General features: G+C 59.1%; 1 protein-coding gene across 13 annotated transcripts in view; it reads right to left on the reverse strand.

Moving 5' to 3' along the window:
• Positions 1 to 16,614, reverse strand: part of AKNA (AT-hook transcription factor) — a 44,564-nt gene that overhangs the window by 26,750 nt on the left and 1,200 nt on the right. For 2 of the 13 annotated variants that reach the window (XM_079113877.1, XM_079113879.1), the window contains exons 2-6: positions 13,904 to 14,069; positions 8,139 to 8,894; positions 5,361 to 5,725; positions 1,895 to 2,952; positions 129 to 203 (exon numbers count right to left, since the gene is read on the reverse strand). In XM_079113877.1, coding sequence (XP_078970003.1) covers positions 129 to 203; positions 1,895 to 2,952; positions 5,361 to 5,613 — 1,386 coding nt within the window. In that variant the 5' untranslated portion in view covers positions 5,614 to 5,725; positions 8,139 to 8,894; positions 13,904 to 14,069. Of the gene's footprint in view, positions 1 to 128; positions 204 to 1,894; positions 2,953 to 4,499; positions 4,961 to 5,360; positions 5,726 to 6,273; positions 7,372 to 7,680; positions 8,107 to 8,138; positions 9,616 to 10,456; positions 11,909 to 13,903; positions 14,164 to 15,050; positions 15,073 to 16,614 lie in introns of those variants that run through there. The other 11 variants (XM_079113876.1, XM_079113878.1, XM_079113875.1 and 8 more) reach the window with 11 other exon arrangements.

Consider the following 16,614-nt stretch of genomic DNA (forward strand, 5'->3'; position numbering starts at 1 on the left):
CCATCCTCAGGAAGGACCACTGCATGTGGGACCTTTCCTTTTCTAAGGGGAGGCAGGAGATGGTGGCCTTTCCCTAAGACCATGAGAAAGTGCTACCTCCGGGGACTCGGACCCCTCCCCCCAGGTACCTTGGCCCCGAGGCGCAGCTGGTCGATGGTGTTCTCGGCCTCCGCATACTTGGTGAGGAGCTTGTGGTAGTCTTCCTGTGGGAAGGAGAGCACCGTGTCACACGCCAGGCACGCAGCACGCCCTCCCTGCGGGCCCCTGCAGGCTGCCCCCTCCGAGGGGTCCTGGTCCTTGAGCAGACTTCACCAGGCCGCCATGCACACAGACCCCCTGTCCAGACCCTGGAGTGGTGGGCAGCCGACAGTAATGCCACCTGCGGGGAGCCTGGTGAGGCCTTGGCAGGGCACCTGGGTGCTCGCCACCCTGCAGGGCTGCCCCTTCTCTCCTTGTCCACAGTCCCTGCCCAGCACTCGGGTAAGGACACCCAGCTTCCCACTCTGGGGGTTCAAGCCGCGTGTGCTTTGTAAGTACTTTTAATGGCTGGCTGGGTGAATCACCTGAGAGTCAGGAAAACAGACGACTCAAAAGTCACAGCTTCATTTACGACGAATCTACCTTCAACAAACCCAGACTTGTCATCAAAACAAGTCCGTCACACACAAGAAGCAAAAGCCAGCATCACCAGTCACCTTTGCAGGATGAGAGGCAGCCGACTCAAGGTTCTGAAGACACGTCAGGGAAAGGCCGGAGGGAGCCTTTTCTCGGGGCTTCCCCACGCGAGCCAGGCCTTGGCAACCACCCCGCGAGAGGCAGAAGTTTACTTTTAGATTTCTGGTACTGAAGCACAAGGAGTGACAACATGGGAATACTGGCATTTTGTCACTCCAAATGAAGGGCGTGGTCAAGGTCACGACTGTCTGGCTGTGCACATCACAATCGAGGCCCTTCCCTGAGGGAGGCCGGCAGGACTGCTGGGCAATCTGCGGCCACACACCCCTTCCCCGGAGCCTGGGTCTACAGGGGACAGTCACGCACAGACGACTGTGGCCCAAAAAAGCTTCTTGCTCAGAACCTACGGGCAGCCAGGGAAAAGGGGACAATCGGCACCACGAAATGCCACAGGTGCAAGGATGCAGGATGCAGGCGGCTCCCAGAGGAGAACCAGCCTCCGACAATTAATTACAAGGAAGAAGCAAGAGCAGAGACATGGGTCAAGAGAGACTTGGAAAGAAGGGAAAAAGAAAAAGGCGGGGTGGCGGGAAAGGCATGTGAGCCACACGTCAGGCTCGTCAGACAAGAGACGTGTCTGGACCCTGAGTCAAACTCCCTGAAAGGAACTCCAGGGACCAGAGACGGCAAGAACCGAGAGCCGCCTGGATACCTGACACCACGGGGTGAGCAACGGCGTCAGCTTTTAGGCACCAGGATGGCACTGCGGTTATGCTTAAGGTCAGTCCTCATCTCCGCACACAGACGGGCTGAGATACGAAGTGACTGGGTGCCTGGAACTTTGCTTGTCAATGGGGCTCGAGGGGGAGAGTCAGACCAGATGAAAATCACGGCTCTGGCAGGGGCTGGGCAGGCGATGCAGGGCGTGGGGACAAGGCGTTTATTACACTGTTTGTTCTCCTGAATATGTTTGAGTTTGTTCACAGCAGAAGTCGACAACAAGCAGACAGATCATGCAAGCAGGCCAGGCTTGAGACATGAGCAGAGCTGTTGCTCTTTCTGAGCAAAAGGCTTTCAGGTCTGCCTCGTGGCTCTGCGGACAGCTGTCCCTGCACCAGCAGGGGACTCCTGGCCAGACCCAAGGCCTCCGGTCCCCACCTGCCTCCACATAGCCAGCAGGTACCCAGGTGTCCTGATCCTCCATGGCAGCCCCGCTCACCTGGAGTTGATGGACCAGCTCCGTGGCCTGTTCAGGCGTCTGAAACTCCTGGGGTACCCTGGTGACAGGGTGGGCAGGAGCTGGGTCTTTGGCCAGGGAGGCTTCTCCGCTGCTCAGCAGCACCTCCCGCACAATCTCGGCCGGTGACTTGAAGATCAGGGGCCTAGCGGGGCCCTGGGGCTGCTTGTTATGGCTTCTGGACTTGGGGGGGCGGTAGCTCTCATCTTTGGGAAACCTCACTCGCGGCCCCACCTTGGAGAAATCAGGGAGCGGGTAGTTCAGACGCCCCCGGCCGTACTTGGGGGCATCAGAAGAGGAGTGGTTGGCCAGAGTGGCTCCGTGCCTGGGCAGAGACCTGTCCTTCCGAGCTGGCCGAGGCCGAGGATTCGGGGGGCTGACGGAGCCGGTGAACCGAGAGGGCAACGGCCTAGGTGACGTCTTCGTCTGCTGCCAGGCCTGGTCTGCAGGCAGTGGCAGGCGGGTGGCTTCTCTCTTCCATCTGCCGGCAGCGTTCTGGGGGCTCTGGGCTGGTGGTGCTGAGGGGTCTTGGAATCCTGTGGGCGTTGCCGGAGCAACGCTGCCTCCGGTTCTGTCATCTGGGTTTAGCTGGTGGCGGGGGCTCTGTGGCAGCGCTGCTGCCAGGGCGGCGGGCTGGGGGACATCAGCCTCTCCTTCCCAGGCAGAATCAAGGCTGTCGCTGCTGCGGCCCATGCTCATGGTCCCACTGCTCCAAGACCTGGTAGAGCCGAGTTCAACAGACGGGTTGACCTCAGAATGTTCTGGAAGTTTGCTTCCACTGGCTTGTTCACCAGAGGCCACCCAGCCTCCGGCCTGACTCCGCCCCAGGGCCATAGGGCAGGTGTTCCCACTGTGCTCTGGGTGGAGAGCAGCCTCCTGCCCCGGCCTTGGGGAGCTCTCTCCAGGGTCCTCAGCCTCAGGACTTCCAGGGGCTTCATCTGGCTCTTCTTCAGTCATGTCCAACTGATGGTTCTGCTGGGGGAGCCAGTTGAGAGGCAGGGTGGAACTCTCTGGGCTGTCCACATCCTCTGCTTCAACCTCTGGAAAGACAGGCCACCACCACTTAGCAAGGATCCAGTCGGACTGTGTAACCTAACCCCAGGTAGACCTCTGGCTTGCATTGTTCCTCACGGGGGATGGCAAGAATCCTGAAGAGCCCCCCACACAACCAAGTCCTTTTATAACACCTGTTCTGGGGGTCTCAACAGTCCTCCAACTCAAACCTCACACCCCGTTGAGCCCCAGCCCCTGCCGTGTCTCCCATCTCAGCTAATGGCAACGCGGCCCCACCCTGCTGTACAAGACAGAGGCCTGGAGGCATCTTGGTCACTCCAATCTCAGACTTGCTGACGCTCTGAAGTCCGTCAGGACCACTGCTCCGGCCCGCGTGCTCTCACGCCTGGACTACTGCAGTAGCCACCTACTCCTCTCCTCAGGCCACACCCCCATCCCTTGAAAACTCATCTATTGCTCCAGGACAAAGGCAGAGCCCTAAGGTCCCTGCCAGCCTGACCCCACAGGCTTCTGACCCATTTCTCTCTATGTTCCCCTAGGCTCTCCCTGCTCCCCACTGAGCCCCCTCATTCCCTGCAGGGCGCACACACTTTTCCCTCTGCAGGGCTCTCCTCTCGGCCTCTCCAGGGAGCACCTTCCTATTTGTCCTTGAGATGCTATCTCTACCTCGACTCTGCGAAGGAAGTCGGCAGCCCCCTGACTGGGCCGTGTGCTCCCGTTTACGGACTCCAGTGGGACGGGTGGCTGTACTTTGCCACACCCATGTCAGGGACCATGGCCCATTTGGTTATGTGAGCAGCTCATATTGAAGCTGCCCCGCTCCACTGCCCACTCCACAGGCAAGGCAGGCGCCAGCAGGCACGGCTGCATCTGCAGAGTGGGTGCCTGACTCCACACTGCCTGACGGGAAGGGGGGACGGTCAAGCACGGGGAGCCCCAGGATGGAGAAGCTGTGTTGACTATTACACCATGGGTGCTGAGGAGTAGCCACCCCACCCAGCACCCCGTCCTTTCACCGCCCACCCACCCATCTGCCCACCATCCAACAGCTGTGATCACTGAGCACCTGCTCTTTCGTCTTCTGGTATAGAAACAGTTCCATGAGCTAGTCTGGGTGATGCCAAGAACAGGCTCTCTGCTCTGGCTGGACACACCTTTGTCACCCAGTGTCACCTGCGCCTCCCATGCTCTTTCCCCTCCCTTAACAGCCCCTTCAGAGGAGTGCACCTGAAGCCCAGAGACAATAACTTGCTCCTGGGTAACTTCAGAGACACCCTGGACCTGGAACCGAGGCCCAGCATGCAGTCCAGTGTGTCCATCCCCGAGGGCCATGCAGTGGGGTGAAGAGTGAACCCTGGAGCCAGGGTTCACTCAGGTCCTCTGACCTCTCCCTGGGGCCACAGGCAAGTCACTGACCTCTCTGGTGTCCTTATTCAAACTTGAGGCCTGGCCCTACCTGGCAGAGCATGGAGTGAAGGGAGGGGAGGGCCGGGCCCCGTCCAGTCCTGTGCCCAGCACACAGTGAGGACCAGGACATGGTGGCAGCTGTTACATCATAGCAGGGGTTAGTTACCATGTGACCCCAGGAAGGACGCCTCTCTGCTGTCACCCAGTGCTTCTCAGTCCCCCTGCCCTGAAGGAGCTCAGAAATGCCGCTGAGCGGCAACTGGGCAGGTGCACGGGAGCGGATCAGGCACGAGACAGTCCAGCCAAATGGCCTCTCCACCCCTCAGGGGGCCCGCTGATGCCCAGGGCCCTGACACGGGCCTTTCCTTCATGATCTCAGTGCAATCGCGCCCATGTGTCAAGTTCTGTGTTCAAGGGCACAGGCGCCCCGTTCACAGAGGGGGCAACCGAGGTTCAGGGAGGAGGGGCCGCCGAGCAAAGCCAGGGAGCTGGCTGGTCTAGGTCCGTCTTGATGCAAAGGAAACAAGGAATGCCAAGATGACCCCGCCGGCTGGGATTTCAAAAGTCTTCAACATGAACATGGTCCTGGAACTGAGCAATTCACATCAGCAGACGCTACAGAACCAAGAGCAAGGACAAGCCTCTCTGTGCCATCTACCATCAGCAAGCACGAGGAGCGGCGTGAAGGCCTGTGTCAGGAGGGGCACCGGAAGGTGTCTGGGGAGCGGAAAGTGAGCAGAGGGGCAGGTGACAAAGAGCATGCGCACGCTGTTCCATACCCATGTCCCGTCTGCACATCCGTGCTGGGGAAATGGGCGGTTCTCGGTGGATGGGATGATAACGATTTTAATCCCGGATGCAATGCGCAGCGTTACTTATACCCTGAGGTCATTAAAGTTTTAAGTCATAGGCTTCGTACAGTTTAATTAAGACACTTAAGGCTCCCCCACTCCACGCCCTCCATCGGAAGCTGGGATGTTTGGGGCACAAGATGTGACTGCAGGGTGGGAGTGGGGCTCAGACTGACCTTCTCCTGAAGATGCTCCTGACGCCTGCGGGCCTGGGGCCCACGCCAGGGGCAGCAGGTGCTGCTGGGCCAGGCGGAAATCCTCCAGGAGCTCAGGGCTGGCGGCACCGGGGAAGGGTTGCCCGTCCCCCCAGCCGCGGGCATTCCTCCTCTCCGCAGCCTCTTCCTCAGCCCAGGCCCAGCGCCGCCGCTGCTGGGGCCCCTTCCCTAGGCCTGGCCCGGCCCAGCGAACCTCAGTCCCTGAGCTGGCCATCAGCCTGGCTCGGGCTTCACCTTGGGCGCTTCATCTTCAGGAGACAGAGCTGCTGCTGGGGACCCCAGAGTCACCGCAGGCTCATCTCAGCACCAGCCATCCTGCCTGTGACCTGTTGAGGACACACCAAGAGACAACAATCATGTCAGTAGACCCTTTATTCAGATCAAGAAGTCACCAGCAGGACTCAGGAGTCAGAGGGTCCTGGTTCACTCCGCTCCATCCCCCTGAAGCTGTTGGGACCTTGGGAGAGTCATTTTGTCTTCATTTGCTACATTGGTAACACTGGAATGAACATTCTTCTCCCTCACAGGACATAGATAAGGAAGCCCTGGGCCAGCACGCTGACCACAGGTGTCTGGTGTTACTGTTATCACTGGCTACCCAGGGACTGTTCCTTTGGACCAGGTTCCATGCACAGGCCCCGCTCCCTGGGGGACTGACAGCCTGGGTGGGGGAGCAGACAGACACCCAGGCCTGCAGAGCTCCAGGTGAGAAGAGGTGGGGGAGGAGTGGGGCCAGCGCAGAGGCCACTTCCTCTGGGGACCTTCCCTTTCCTCCCTGGGGGTAGAATTTAGGTTCAAAGTGGGGAATGCTGAAAAGATCATCTCAGTATCTGAAATAAGTTTGAGTGCACAGACACTCAAACACACTCCACACCTGTTCACGACAGACCGAGGGTGAAGCACTGGGGAGTCCCGGATGGGTGGATGCACAGTCTATTTGTGGTTTCTGCACACGATGCAGTATTAGTCAGCCCCAGAAAGGGATGAAGGGGGACGAAGGGGGTGGAGTCTCGACACCTGTCCCTCACGTCATGCTAAGTGAGGGGAGCCAGACACAAAAGCCACCCTGTGCATGATGCCCCGTACAAGCGATGTCCAGACGAGGCAAGTCAACAGAGGGCAGGCAGGACAGGGTGGCCGAGGTAGGGGACAGAGTGGTCCAGAACTGCTTGATGGGCACAGGGTTTCCTTTTGGGATGACAAAAGTGTTCTGGAACGGCAGAGGGAGGGTGACCCAGCGTTGTGAATGTACTGCCACTGAACCCTTCTTGAAATGGTTAATTTCATGTTATATTAATTTCACTTCAATAAAGAAGAAAAAACAGAGTATTCCAGATAAGGGGACCAGGGGGTGAGCCTGGTGAGCACTATACTGGCCAAGAGGAGGCTTCCACGTATGGTGGCGACTGGGACCTGGTGACGCTGATGGCAGGGGAGGCAAGGGTAGGGCAGCCAGCCCCGGAGGGCCTCTTGGGTCCCTCAAAATGAGTGTGGTCCAGGTGAGCTTCAGGCCCTTCTCTGGCTCTCCAGGAGAGTGAAGCTGAGTCGGAGACCTGGCCACAGGGCTGGCTGTCAGGAGAGAGCCTGGTGAAGTGGAAGGCGGGCCGAGGAGGCCCCATGGCTCCCTTCCGCTGTCCTTGCCTCCTGCCCTTCCTCCCTCTGCTGCTTTCAACTCCCCTGTTACGCAAACACCTTCTAGCACTCCCTGTGCCAAGCACTGTGCCAGGCCTGGAACCCCAGGCCGACAGAGCAGGGGGCACAGCCCACCCTCGGAGCTCCCGGCCGTGGAGTCTCAAAGAACTGGACCTCGTCTGGGTGGCAGGGCCCCGGCGAGCTCACGCACAGGTCTTCCTCTATAGGTGGGAAAGCAAACCCAAAGAGTGGAAGGCCTTGCCTGAGCCACGCAGGGGTCAGGCAGGCCTGGGCTCTTCCCTCTGTGCTGTGGCCCAGTGGGGACGCAGGCCTTTACCTTGAGAGCCACTGAATCCTGCAGGAGCCTCGCTTCCTTCAGTAGAGAGAGCGAACAGGCGGCTGTTTCTGACACACACTCCCCAGGGAACAGCTCAGCCCTGGAAAGGCCGCTTCTCAAGGCCTGGGCTAAGCACGGGGAGCGACTCCCCGGCTTATGTAGCCCCGCTCAGGGATGGGGCTCCAGGGCTTCTCCTCTCTCCCTCCTGCCTGTCCCTCCTCTCTGTCCCCTAGCGCCAAGCCCCAGAATTTCTTCCGTATCAACCCTAAGTCCCATCATCTCCACCACGTGTGATGTCCCCACTCTGCCCACCTGGCTGGACGCCTGACATCTTCTCAATCTGCTTCCCCGGCCTCCGGTCACAGGTGAACTTCTTTCAAATGATAAAGCTGAAGCTCAGCAGAGACTAGTGACAAGGCCAAGGTCCCCCAGCTGGTCAGTGCCCAGGTAGACCTGCAACCGTCAGTCCTGGCCTGGTGGGCTCCTGATTTTTATTCTTAATCATAACTCATCAGTAAGAATACTCTCACTCCCTTACAATGATATACATGTATATATGTAAATGTGTACATACATATTTTTCTTACAACTTCACATATACAATCTTGGGCTAATATACTATGGGTATTAGATAGAATATCTTCAAAAGTTAATTTTCCAAAAGGTGCCCTAGAAAACGATTATTTTAAATAGAAGTGCTAGTCCTCCTGGGTTCCCCTGCCTTCTGTACAAACTGTGGCCCTCCCGAAATCCCTGGCAGTGAACCTGACCTTGAGTGTACATGAGAATCCTCGGAGCAGGTAGGTGCCAGGGTCCAACTGCAGAGAGCCTGGCTCTGCTGGGGACGGGCCCAGGAGCTGCACTTAGCCGGGCCTCGGGCAGGGCTGCCCTTGGAAGCTCACTGGCTGCTCCTTCCTCCCAGGACCTACAGCAGCAGGTGCCGGAGGTGCTCCCGACTACCTGCTGCTTCTCTCTCCGAAGCCTCCACTGACGAAGAGCTGGGGGAGGCGTGTGGTTTTCTGACTTTTTGAAGGGCCCTTTTCTAGCCCTGCCACAGGGCAGCCTGACCAATCACAGAGGACTGTGTGTGCACAAAGAGGAACATCCTGTCTCCTGGGATGACTCAGTCACTGCAGAAATCTGTGACCAGGGGATGCGGCTGTCAGAGGCCGCTGCAGTCGCTGGCTGCAGTTCTGCAATTGCCCCTCAGGCCCCTAAGTCTGTGAGCCTGGGCAAGACCTATGTCCACCATGCCAGCCAAAGCCTTCAGTGCCACCAAGCCCAGCACCCACCAACTAGTCAGTCGACAGACACATTAGTGCCCATCATGTGCTGGAGCGGTAACAGAGAAGCGGGCTGGGCATCGTGTGCCCCCGTGTTGCTGCCACTCAGAGTGTGTGACCAGGCTGGAGCTGTCCTCACTGTACACAGAAAACACCACGCCCTGGCTGCTGCTGAGAGGGCAGGGCCCTGCTGGGCAGGAGGCAGGCAGGGGTAGGGCTGAAGACTTGCTCAGAACTGTCACCCTCCTTCCTGGGGGTCACACTGCAAAAGACCAAAGAGACATACGGAGCACCCAGTGGGTGCAAATCAATTAAAACAAAACAAAACAACCCTGGGACCTCCTACTGGGTCCTACAGACACAGGAATACAGAAAAGAGTAGAAGCTTTCCAAACTCCATACTGGATGGGAAGGGGACAATACAGAAGGGACACTAAAGGAGGAAGCTTTAGGGCGGGCTTGAGAGATAAAGTGGATTTGGGGGGGAGCGAGGAGAGGCACTCTGGGCAGAGGGACAGTGCAGGCAAAGGCACAGGGTCCAAAGGCAGGAGCTGAACTTGGAGAGCTAGGCAGGCAGGGCCAAAGGCAGGCGGCCTTCAGGAGGGCAGGGTGGGCTTGGCTGCTCCTCCTGCCAAACCTGAGCCAGAAACTGACCCCAGGAGGCCCAGCCCCGTCAGGACCAAGGCCCCCAAGGACTGGGCCCCTGGGCTCAGGGTTCCCACGTGCCCTGGAGAGACCACCCCTCCTTCTGCAAATCGGCTCCCCACCTCCATGTCGCCCTGTGACCTTCCTAAGGTTCTCGGGCAGGCAGACTCCTCTTCCCCACCAGCCCACACAGAAGGGGCTCCTCAGCCATTCCAAAACTGAGGGCCCTCCCCTCCTGGCTCAGGGCTGGTGCCATCTGATTCCGGGGTGCTCCTGCGTGTGCCGCCACACAGCCTACCCCCGCCTCCTCGTGCCCTCCGAGGCGGCTGTCCAGGGACACCCCCTGCTCCCAGCCGACCCTGACATCTACCACTGGAGGAAACAGGCACAGACAAGAAGCAGGCCCTCAGAGGCTCACAGCCAAAAGCCAGGGTGCTCTGGGGTGCCAGGACTCAAACGAAAGCCACCAGACGAGTGGGGGAGCAGGAGCACGGCGAAGGAAGCCTCTCCCCCACCCACCCCATGGCCAGCAGCTGGGTCTGCAGGAGAGCTGGCCATGGAGCTCAGTGGCCCGATCAGCTGGCAGGGCACAGACCTGCTGCTTTCAAGGGTTGGCCTTGGGCTGTGCAGAGGCCAGACCTCAAAGAAGTGTGGGCCACTCCCTCTGGATGCCCACTCTCCCCGTAGGGGTTGAGGAGGAAGAGGAAAGGGGCCTGGGCCTTGGGGACTCTGCTCCCACCATCCTCTGGCCCTCGGAACCTGGGCTTTCTGCCTGCCCTTATGTAGCAGAAAGGCCACTCCTGGGGGAACCCCTGCTGCCTCCCGGGCTGCTCCCCATCCTGCGTGTCTCTGAGGCCCCTTAGCAGCCCGGAGTACCAACTCTGCATGTGCAGGAGAGGACGCCCAGGCACACAGAGGGACAACACCATCCAAGTTCCCGAGAGACTGGAATCTGGGCTGGGCCTGGACTCTAGCACCCTGAGCCTGAGCAAATCCCTAAAGTCCACCCTGGCCTGGGGGCCGGCCCGCTAAGCCCAGAGAGAAGTGGTAACAGCTGCCGCAGGGCGACTTCCTGACTGGGCTGGTCTGGCTGTCCGGAGTCTGCTCTCCGAATGGCCGGTCCGCAGGGAGGGCGTCCTTCCCGCCAGCTGCCTCCTTACCTCGCCGGGGATCCACCGCCATCCTGCCGCTGGGGCTCAGGGGACCTGCCCGGGAGGCCTTTGTTCCAGGGAGGCGCCTGCCTCCATTGCGCCCTAGCCCGCCGCGGGCTGCTCTGCCAGGCAGCCCAAGCTGCGCTCACAGAGGAGCATCGCTCCCCACCGCTCCCGCCCGCGCAGCTGAGGCCACCGCCTGCCTCGGCAGGAAGCGCCCAGCCTGATTTCCTACAAGTGTTTGTCAGAAGGAGGGGGTTTGCGGTGTGCAGAGCAAGAGCAAGAGGCTTAACCCCTTGCAGTTCAAATGCAGGTCCTGGCGGCCCAGGAAAGGTGCTTGCGGGATCTTCTCATGTCTCGGGCTTGGGACCATCTTACCCACTACTCTCCAGGTACAGACTGACAGACTGGAGCCCAGAGACGTTTAGAGGCTTGGCAAGGTCACACAGCTGTGCCTGGGAGGAGGCCTGAAGCCTCTACCCTCTGGGGCTTCTTCTTCCTCCCATGACCTTGGCCGAGGCTGCCTGTCTGCACAGCAGGAGCTCAGACTGGGGTCACTGGCGCCCGTCCAGCTCCAAGGCTACTTGTCAAATGAGACCCGCCATCCCAGGGGGTATGAGGTTCCTCGCCTCAGCCATGCTTCACCCTGACATGGGTGCGCAGCCACCCCGGGGTAGGGAACTGGCTGATCCGGTGAACTTTCCTGTTGTGAGTCCCCAGGAGGACCCCCCAGAGGTCCAGGCAGATTCATCCAGTGGCCATGCCATCCTCCCCGAGGCTGCCCGCTGCTCATTCAGCGGGCGCCCCTGAGCTCTGCTGCAGGGCTTGTGCTGGGTGTATGGCGGGCGTAGCTGGGGGCGCCCTGCCTCCCGCTGCCCTGAGACACACGGAGGAGCGCGTGTGTAGAGGGGGGCAGTGATGCCTGCATCCCAGGCTGCACCCCGCACTTCTGATGCCAGGGCTCGCCCAGAGCAGCAGAGTCTCCCTCAGGTCACCGTGACTTCCAGGGTCCAGGTGGCTGGGGCTATGCCCTGTGGAGAAGCCGCAGGACCAGAGCGGCAGGTTGGGGAGGAGGGTTGGGACAGGCAGGAAGGGGACAGGAAGGTGGGGCCAGAGCATTGGCAGGAGGGCTGGGCCACCCTCCCAGAGGGGCAGGTGCAGGGCCCAAGGCGGGAGCCGGCTGGGCTGGCCCTAGAGGACACCAGCAAGGCCAGCCAGAGCGGCGGTGCTGCGGTGCAGAGGGGCACGCCGGCCCACAGGGCTCAGGGAGCAGGGAGCAGCGGAGAGCCCCGGAACTGTCCTAGAGGTCCAGGTGGCTGACAGCAGCGGTCCCCACTGGAGAAAGGGCGTCCTGACCTGCCTCCCAGCCCCACCTCTGGCTGGCTGTCACCTCCGACCTCCTTTAAGCCTAAGCTTCTGGGCCTGCAAACTGGGGACAGGAGTCGCCATGCCACAGTGTGGAGAGGACTCCTGCCAAGGGCGGGCAGGGGACCCGGAGCACCTCAGGGGCACCTCAGCACTTGGGCACCAGCTCGCCACCACTCCTACCAGGGCTGCCCAGGTCCAAGGCTCTGGTCCCCTCCACGGGCTGGAGGGGAGGGCCTGTCCTGCAGCCTGGGGCACCTGCAGCAGTGAACGTCTCTGCTGAGAGTGAGTGAGCGGGTGAGTGAGCAGGTGACTGAGTGAATGGATGGGTGACTGAGTGGGTGAGTGACTGAGTGACTGAGTGAGTGAATGAATGGGTGACTGAGTGGGTGAGTGAGTGAGTGAGTGACTGACTGAGTGACTGAGTGAGTGAATGGATGGGTGGGTGACTGAGTGGGTGAGTGACTGAGTGGGTGACTGAGTGAGTGACTTAGTGGATGGATGGGTGACTGAGTGGGTGAGTGAGTGGATGGATGGGTGACTGAGTGGGTGAGTGAGTGGATGGATGGGTGACTGAGTGGGTGAGTGAGTGGATGGATGGGTGACTGAGTGGGTGAGTGGATGGATGGGTGACTGAGGGGGTGAGTGGCCTTCCCCACAGTCAGCTTGCAGAGTCGGCAGAGCGGGGCTGGCACGGGACCGCCTGGCGGAGCCCCGCCCCTCTGTGGCTTCCCTGCCTTTCACTCACATCTGGCTGGCAGGGCTCCACCCCCGCCCCAGCCCACTGTGGAGCTGAGCCAAGCCCCAGGGGCCCATGTGGGCCATTGTGAGGGAGGCGGGCTCCCCTGACATCCTGTCACTCACCAACCCACCCTCCCTGGTCATTAATGCGGGCAGCTCTGCCAGCCAGCCAGGCCAGGTGGCTCCGCTGGCAGGCACCCCACCCCGGGTCCCAGATCACCAAGCCCTTCCCAGGCAGCCTTCCTCAGGGGGCCAGCACTTCTCCCCCAAGCCCTGCTCACCCAGCCTGGGGCGCACCCAGGAGACAGGAGGCCACAGCTGCTGACCCGCTGAGCCCTGGACAGTCAACCCTCAGACCTCGTCCTCCAGCCCAGGGCTGCAGGACAGCCACCCTGGGGAGCCCGGGGCCAGCGACCTCAGGAGACCTGGCTGTGCTGCTCTGTCTCTGGCTCCTCCTAGGCCTCCTACCTCTCCCTGCCCCAGCAATGGCCCCCTCCCCAGTTCACCCACAGCCTGTTGCCCAGGTTGTGAATTCACCCCTGTAATTAAAATTCAAGGGAGTCGGTGGCGGAGGGCAGGTGAGGACTTCAGGAGTGGACCAAGAACAGAGAGAAGCCTGGCTTTGGGAAGCGGAGACCCAACCCCAGCCTGGGTGACCCAGGACAAGTGTCTTCCCTTCTCAGAAGCCAGGGCTTAATGAGATTCTCTCTGAGACCATCAGAGATTATCCTCTAACCCGACCTCCAGGGTTCTCCGTTCCATTTGCCCCAAGGGCAGCCCAGGGCCTTGTGAGCAAGTGGAAACTCCAGGTCCTCCTCTGGAAGCTGTGTGGCCTCAGGAAAGTCACTTAACCATTCTGAACCCCAGATTCCCTGCAGGCAATGCAGACTCCACCTGGTTCTCAGGATGCTAAATGAGATTATGTGCCTCAAGTTCTTAGCACTCACAAACAAAGGCTTCGGCCTCAGTGAAACACCCCATGCAGCCTGATCCCTGCAAGAACAGCTTTACTGTTCCTGACTCTGGAGCTTCCCCCAAGTGTCAGCCAAAGTTCTAGTTTGGAAGCCCAGACACAGAAAGGGACAGCCAGTCCTCCCAAGGGGAGGGAAATGCTACCATCTCCCGGTAGACCCCAAACCAGTCCTGGGGGCTGGTGACCCAGCTAGAAACAGGGTCCCCACCCTGAGTAGTTACAGAAGGCAGGAAACAGGCCTCCCTTAGCCAATCGAGACACGGGTTACCAGGAGGGTGAGGCACAGGCGCCCACGCCGACACAATTAATGCTTTTCAAGAAATCAAAAACGTGAACAGGCCAGAGTGTACTGCTCACAGCAAAACTTCGCTGAGCACCTACTATGCGTCCGGTACCTTGTTAACACCTCGGCATTGCTTCATTTTCACTACTCAGCCCTGGTGCCAATCCAAGGAGGCAGACATGTCACAGGTGGGGAAAGTGGGTTTCAGCCAGGCTGTCCACATCCAGGAAGCACAACCTTCACCACCTCGTGGCTGAAACCTGCGCGGTGAGAAGGTGGGAAATAACCTCAGTGTCCAACACAAGGGGATCCATGAAATGAACTGCATTCCACTCAAAGGGAGACTCTGCAGCCACCAATGGCATGCTGCAGGGGAATCAAAATGGTAAGAAGTCGTGATGCCTTAAGTGAACCAGCCAGTTATACAGTGATAGGGGTGGAGTCTGAGTCCACAGAAGGGAAAGAAAATACAGTAAAACACGGAAGAAGAGAGGGAGACAAGGAAAAAGAAAGAAAATGTTTGCGATGATTATCACCAGGTGGAGTTGTAGGCAAGTTTACCTTTTCATTATGCATATCTTCTAAAAATAACAGCTGCTTTAACATAAGCATTAAATGAACATCTGCTAGCTGTGAGCACACACCACCCTGGGTTTGCACAGGGCTTTGTTCTGTGGAGACCTGGGGCGTGTCCCTCCTTGGCTCTCCACCTATGAAGACTGGGGACAGTGGCCTGGCTGTGAGGCCTCAGGAGCTCTGGCATTCCGTGCCTGCCACCCCTCCTCCTTCAAAGGTCTGACACACGCTCTCTGCACATGCAGCCACCGCACAACATGTGGTTATGTGGAAATCACAGAAAGGAAAGGAAGCAATCACTCCAGTCTTAACCGCTCAGCATTTTGGGGTATGACGAGTTGTCTCATTGGACCTTCCTAAGTAATCATGCATGTGATAGATTAGAGAAGACTCAGAGAGGTTATATGACTTGCCTGAAGTCACACAGCACATTAGGGGCAGAACATGGTCTGTATCCACAAATAATTATCCTCCAGATTAACTCCTTACTTAAGGGTACTGGGAGGAGCCCCTGGGACCCTGACTCCTCCCCCCAGTCCTTAGTCCTTGGCTGTGATCCCAGGACCCCAGAGAGACTGACCCTTGGATCTGGGTCTCTCCCAAAACATGCTCGGCAGGGAGATGTGGGGACCTGGGACTAGTGTGGGAGCAGCCCTGGGTCTCACCTGGCGACCCAGCTGGAGTGTGGCTGCCCTTGGCAGGGGAGATCAGAGTCAAGAGGGGGACAGTGGTGGGGTTGGAGGAGGGTCCCAGGTGTCCATGTGAGGCTTTGGGGCAGGAGGGCCTGGGTCCTGGGCCGGTGGGTCAGACCTCAGGTGTGTTTCTGAGCCTCCGATGACCTCGACCACCCCCGAGGAGGAGGCTTCCTGGGGGTGAGTGGGGAAGACAACACGAAGCTCGATCCCACGCCAGGCATGGGGACCTGCGCGGAGTAGGGCTGCCAGGGAATCTCCCTGGGTGCCATTCTGGTTAAAGACCACGATGGCTCCCGTCCTGCTGGCCTGGAATCTGGGCTCCCACAGGCCTGTTCCTGATCAGGGGCCGCCACTGCGCGACTCACACTGTGGGCTGAGCCTCGTGGCTCACAGGTGGCCTGACCAAACAACACTGTTGTGGGGGCCAGGCTCCCTGAATCGCCAGGAACCCCCAATCCCAGCCCCCTTGTAAAGGCGAGGTTGGAGGTCCATCCCCCAGAGCACTCTACACGCAGCTTCTTAAAAAAGACAAGTAAAAGCCCCACCGTGTCATTTACTGATTTCCCTACCTACCTCACCATGGCCAATTTCCAGCTGCCAACATGATATTACTGCACACACGAATTACCCCTGGGTAGAGGGGGCAACATCAGCTTCCACACCCCTGCACATTCCGAAGTAAAGACCCTAGAGAAGAGCTGTGTGACTTCAGGCAAGTGACTCAACCTCTCCGAACCTCAGGCTTCTCATCTGCAAAATGGGGACAACCATAACATCTACTCCAAGGCAATATCATGAAATGAAATGACAGGATCTTGTAGGTCTGTGTATTGGGCACTGGGGAACGGCAGAGGGGACAAAACAGAGAAGAGATTCAGCCTTCCTGGACCTCCTTGCAGCAGAACCCAGGCATGGCAGCTGGAAGCCAGCATTCAAGAAACATCAGTGACAGTTATCAGTGGCATCGTCACCACCCCTTCCTTTCTTCGGGCTGTGGCTTCCTCATTTCCGACCTTGGAATGTGTGAGCAGAAGCTGTCCAGGACACCAGGGGCCACTCACTTGAGCCTTAGGAGAAGCTCAGGTGAGCACTGCCCCAGCCATCTCACAGAGGGGACAGTGAGGACCTGGCACTCAGGAGCCACGTGGAGGCTTTAAACTCCCTCTTCCTCCTGCTTCTCCCTGGGGTGCACTTATATGTCCACACTGTGAACCGGTTTCCAAAACACCCTCACAGCATGACGGCCGCAGGCTGGACCCGTCCCACCCTCTGGAAATCCCAACCCCGGTGGAGTCTGCAGGACCGTGGGAGCTGATGAAATCCCCTCGCAAGAAACAGCCTCAGTCTCATGCTTCAGATGCAAACCAGCTGGGCTTGGGGAGGCCTGGCGCCTTCCTCCTCCTGTGGAAGAACGCAGCCTGCAGTCCCCAGACACCACAGCTTCCATCCACTGTCAGTAGGTAAACCAGACTTAGCTGCCCGCACCCACACAACCCAGGGGCACCAATCCCGTTTGCTTAACAGGAACGTCCAA

This window comes from Sciurus vulgaris (assembly GCF_902686455.1).
Source record: "Sciurus vulgaris genome assembly, chromosome: 15".
Lineage (NCBI taxonomy): Eukaryota > Metazoa > Chordata > Mammalia > Rodentia > Sciuridae > Sciurus > Sciurus vulgaris.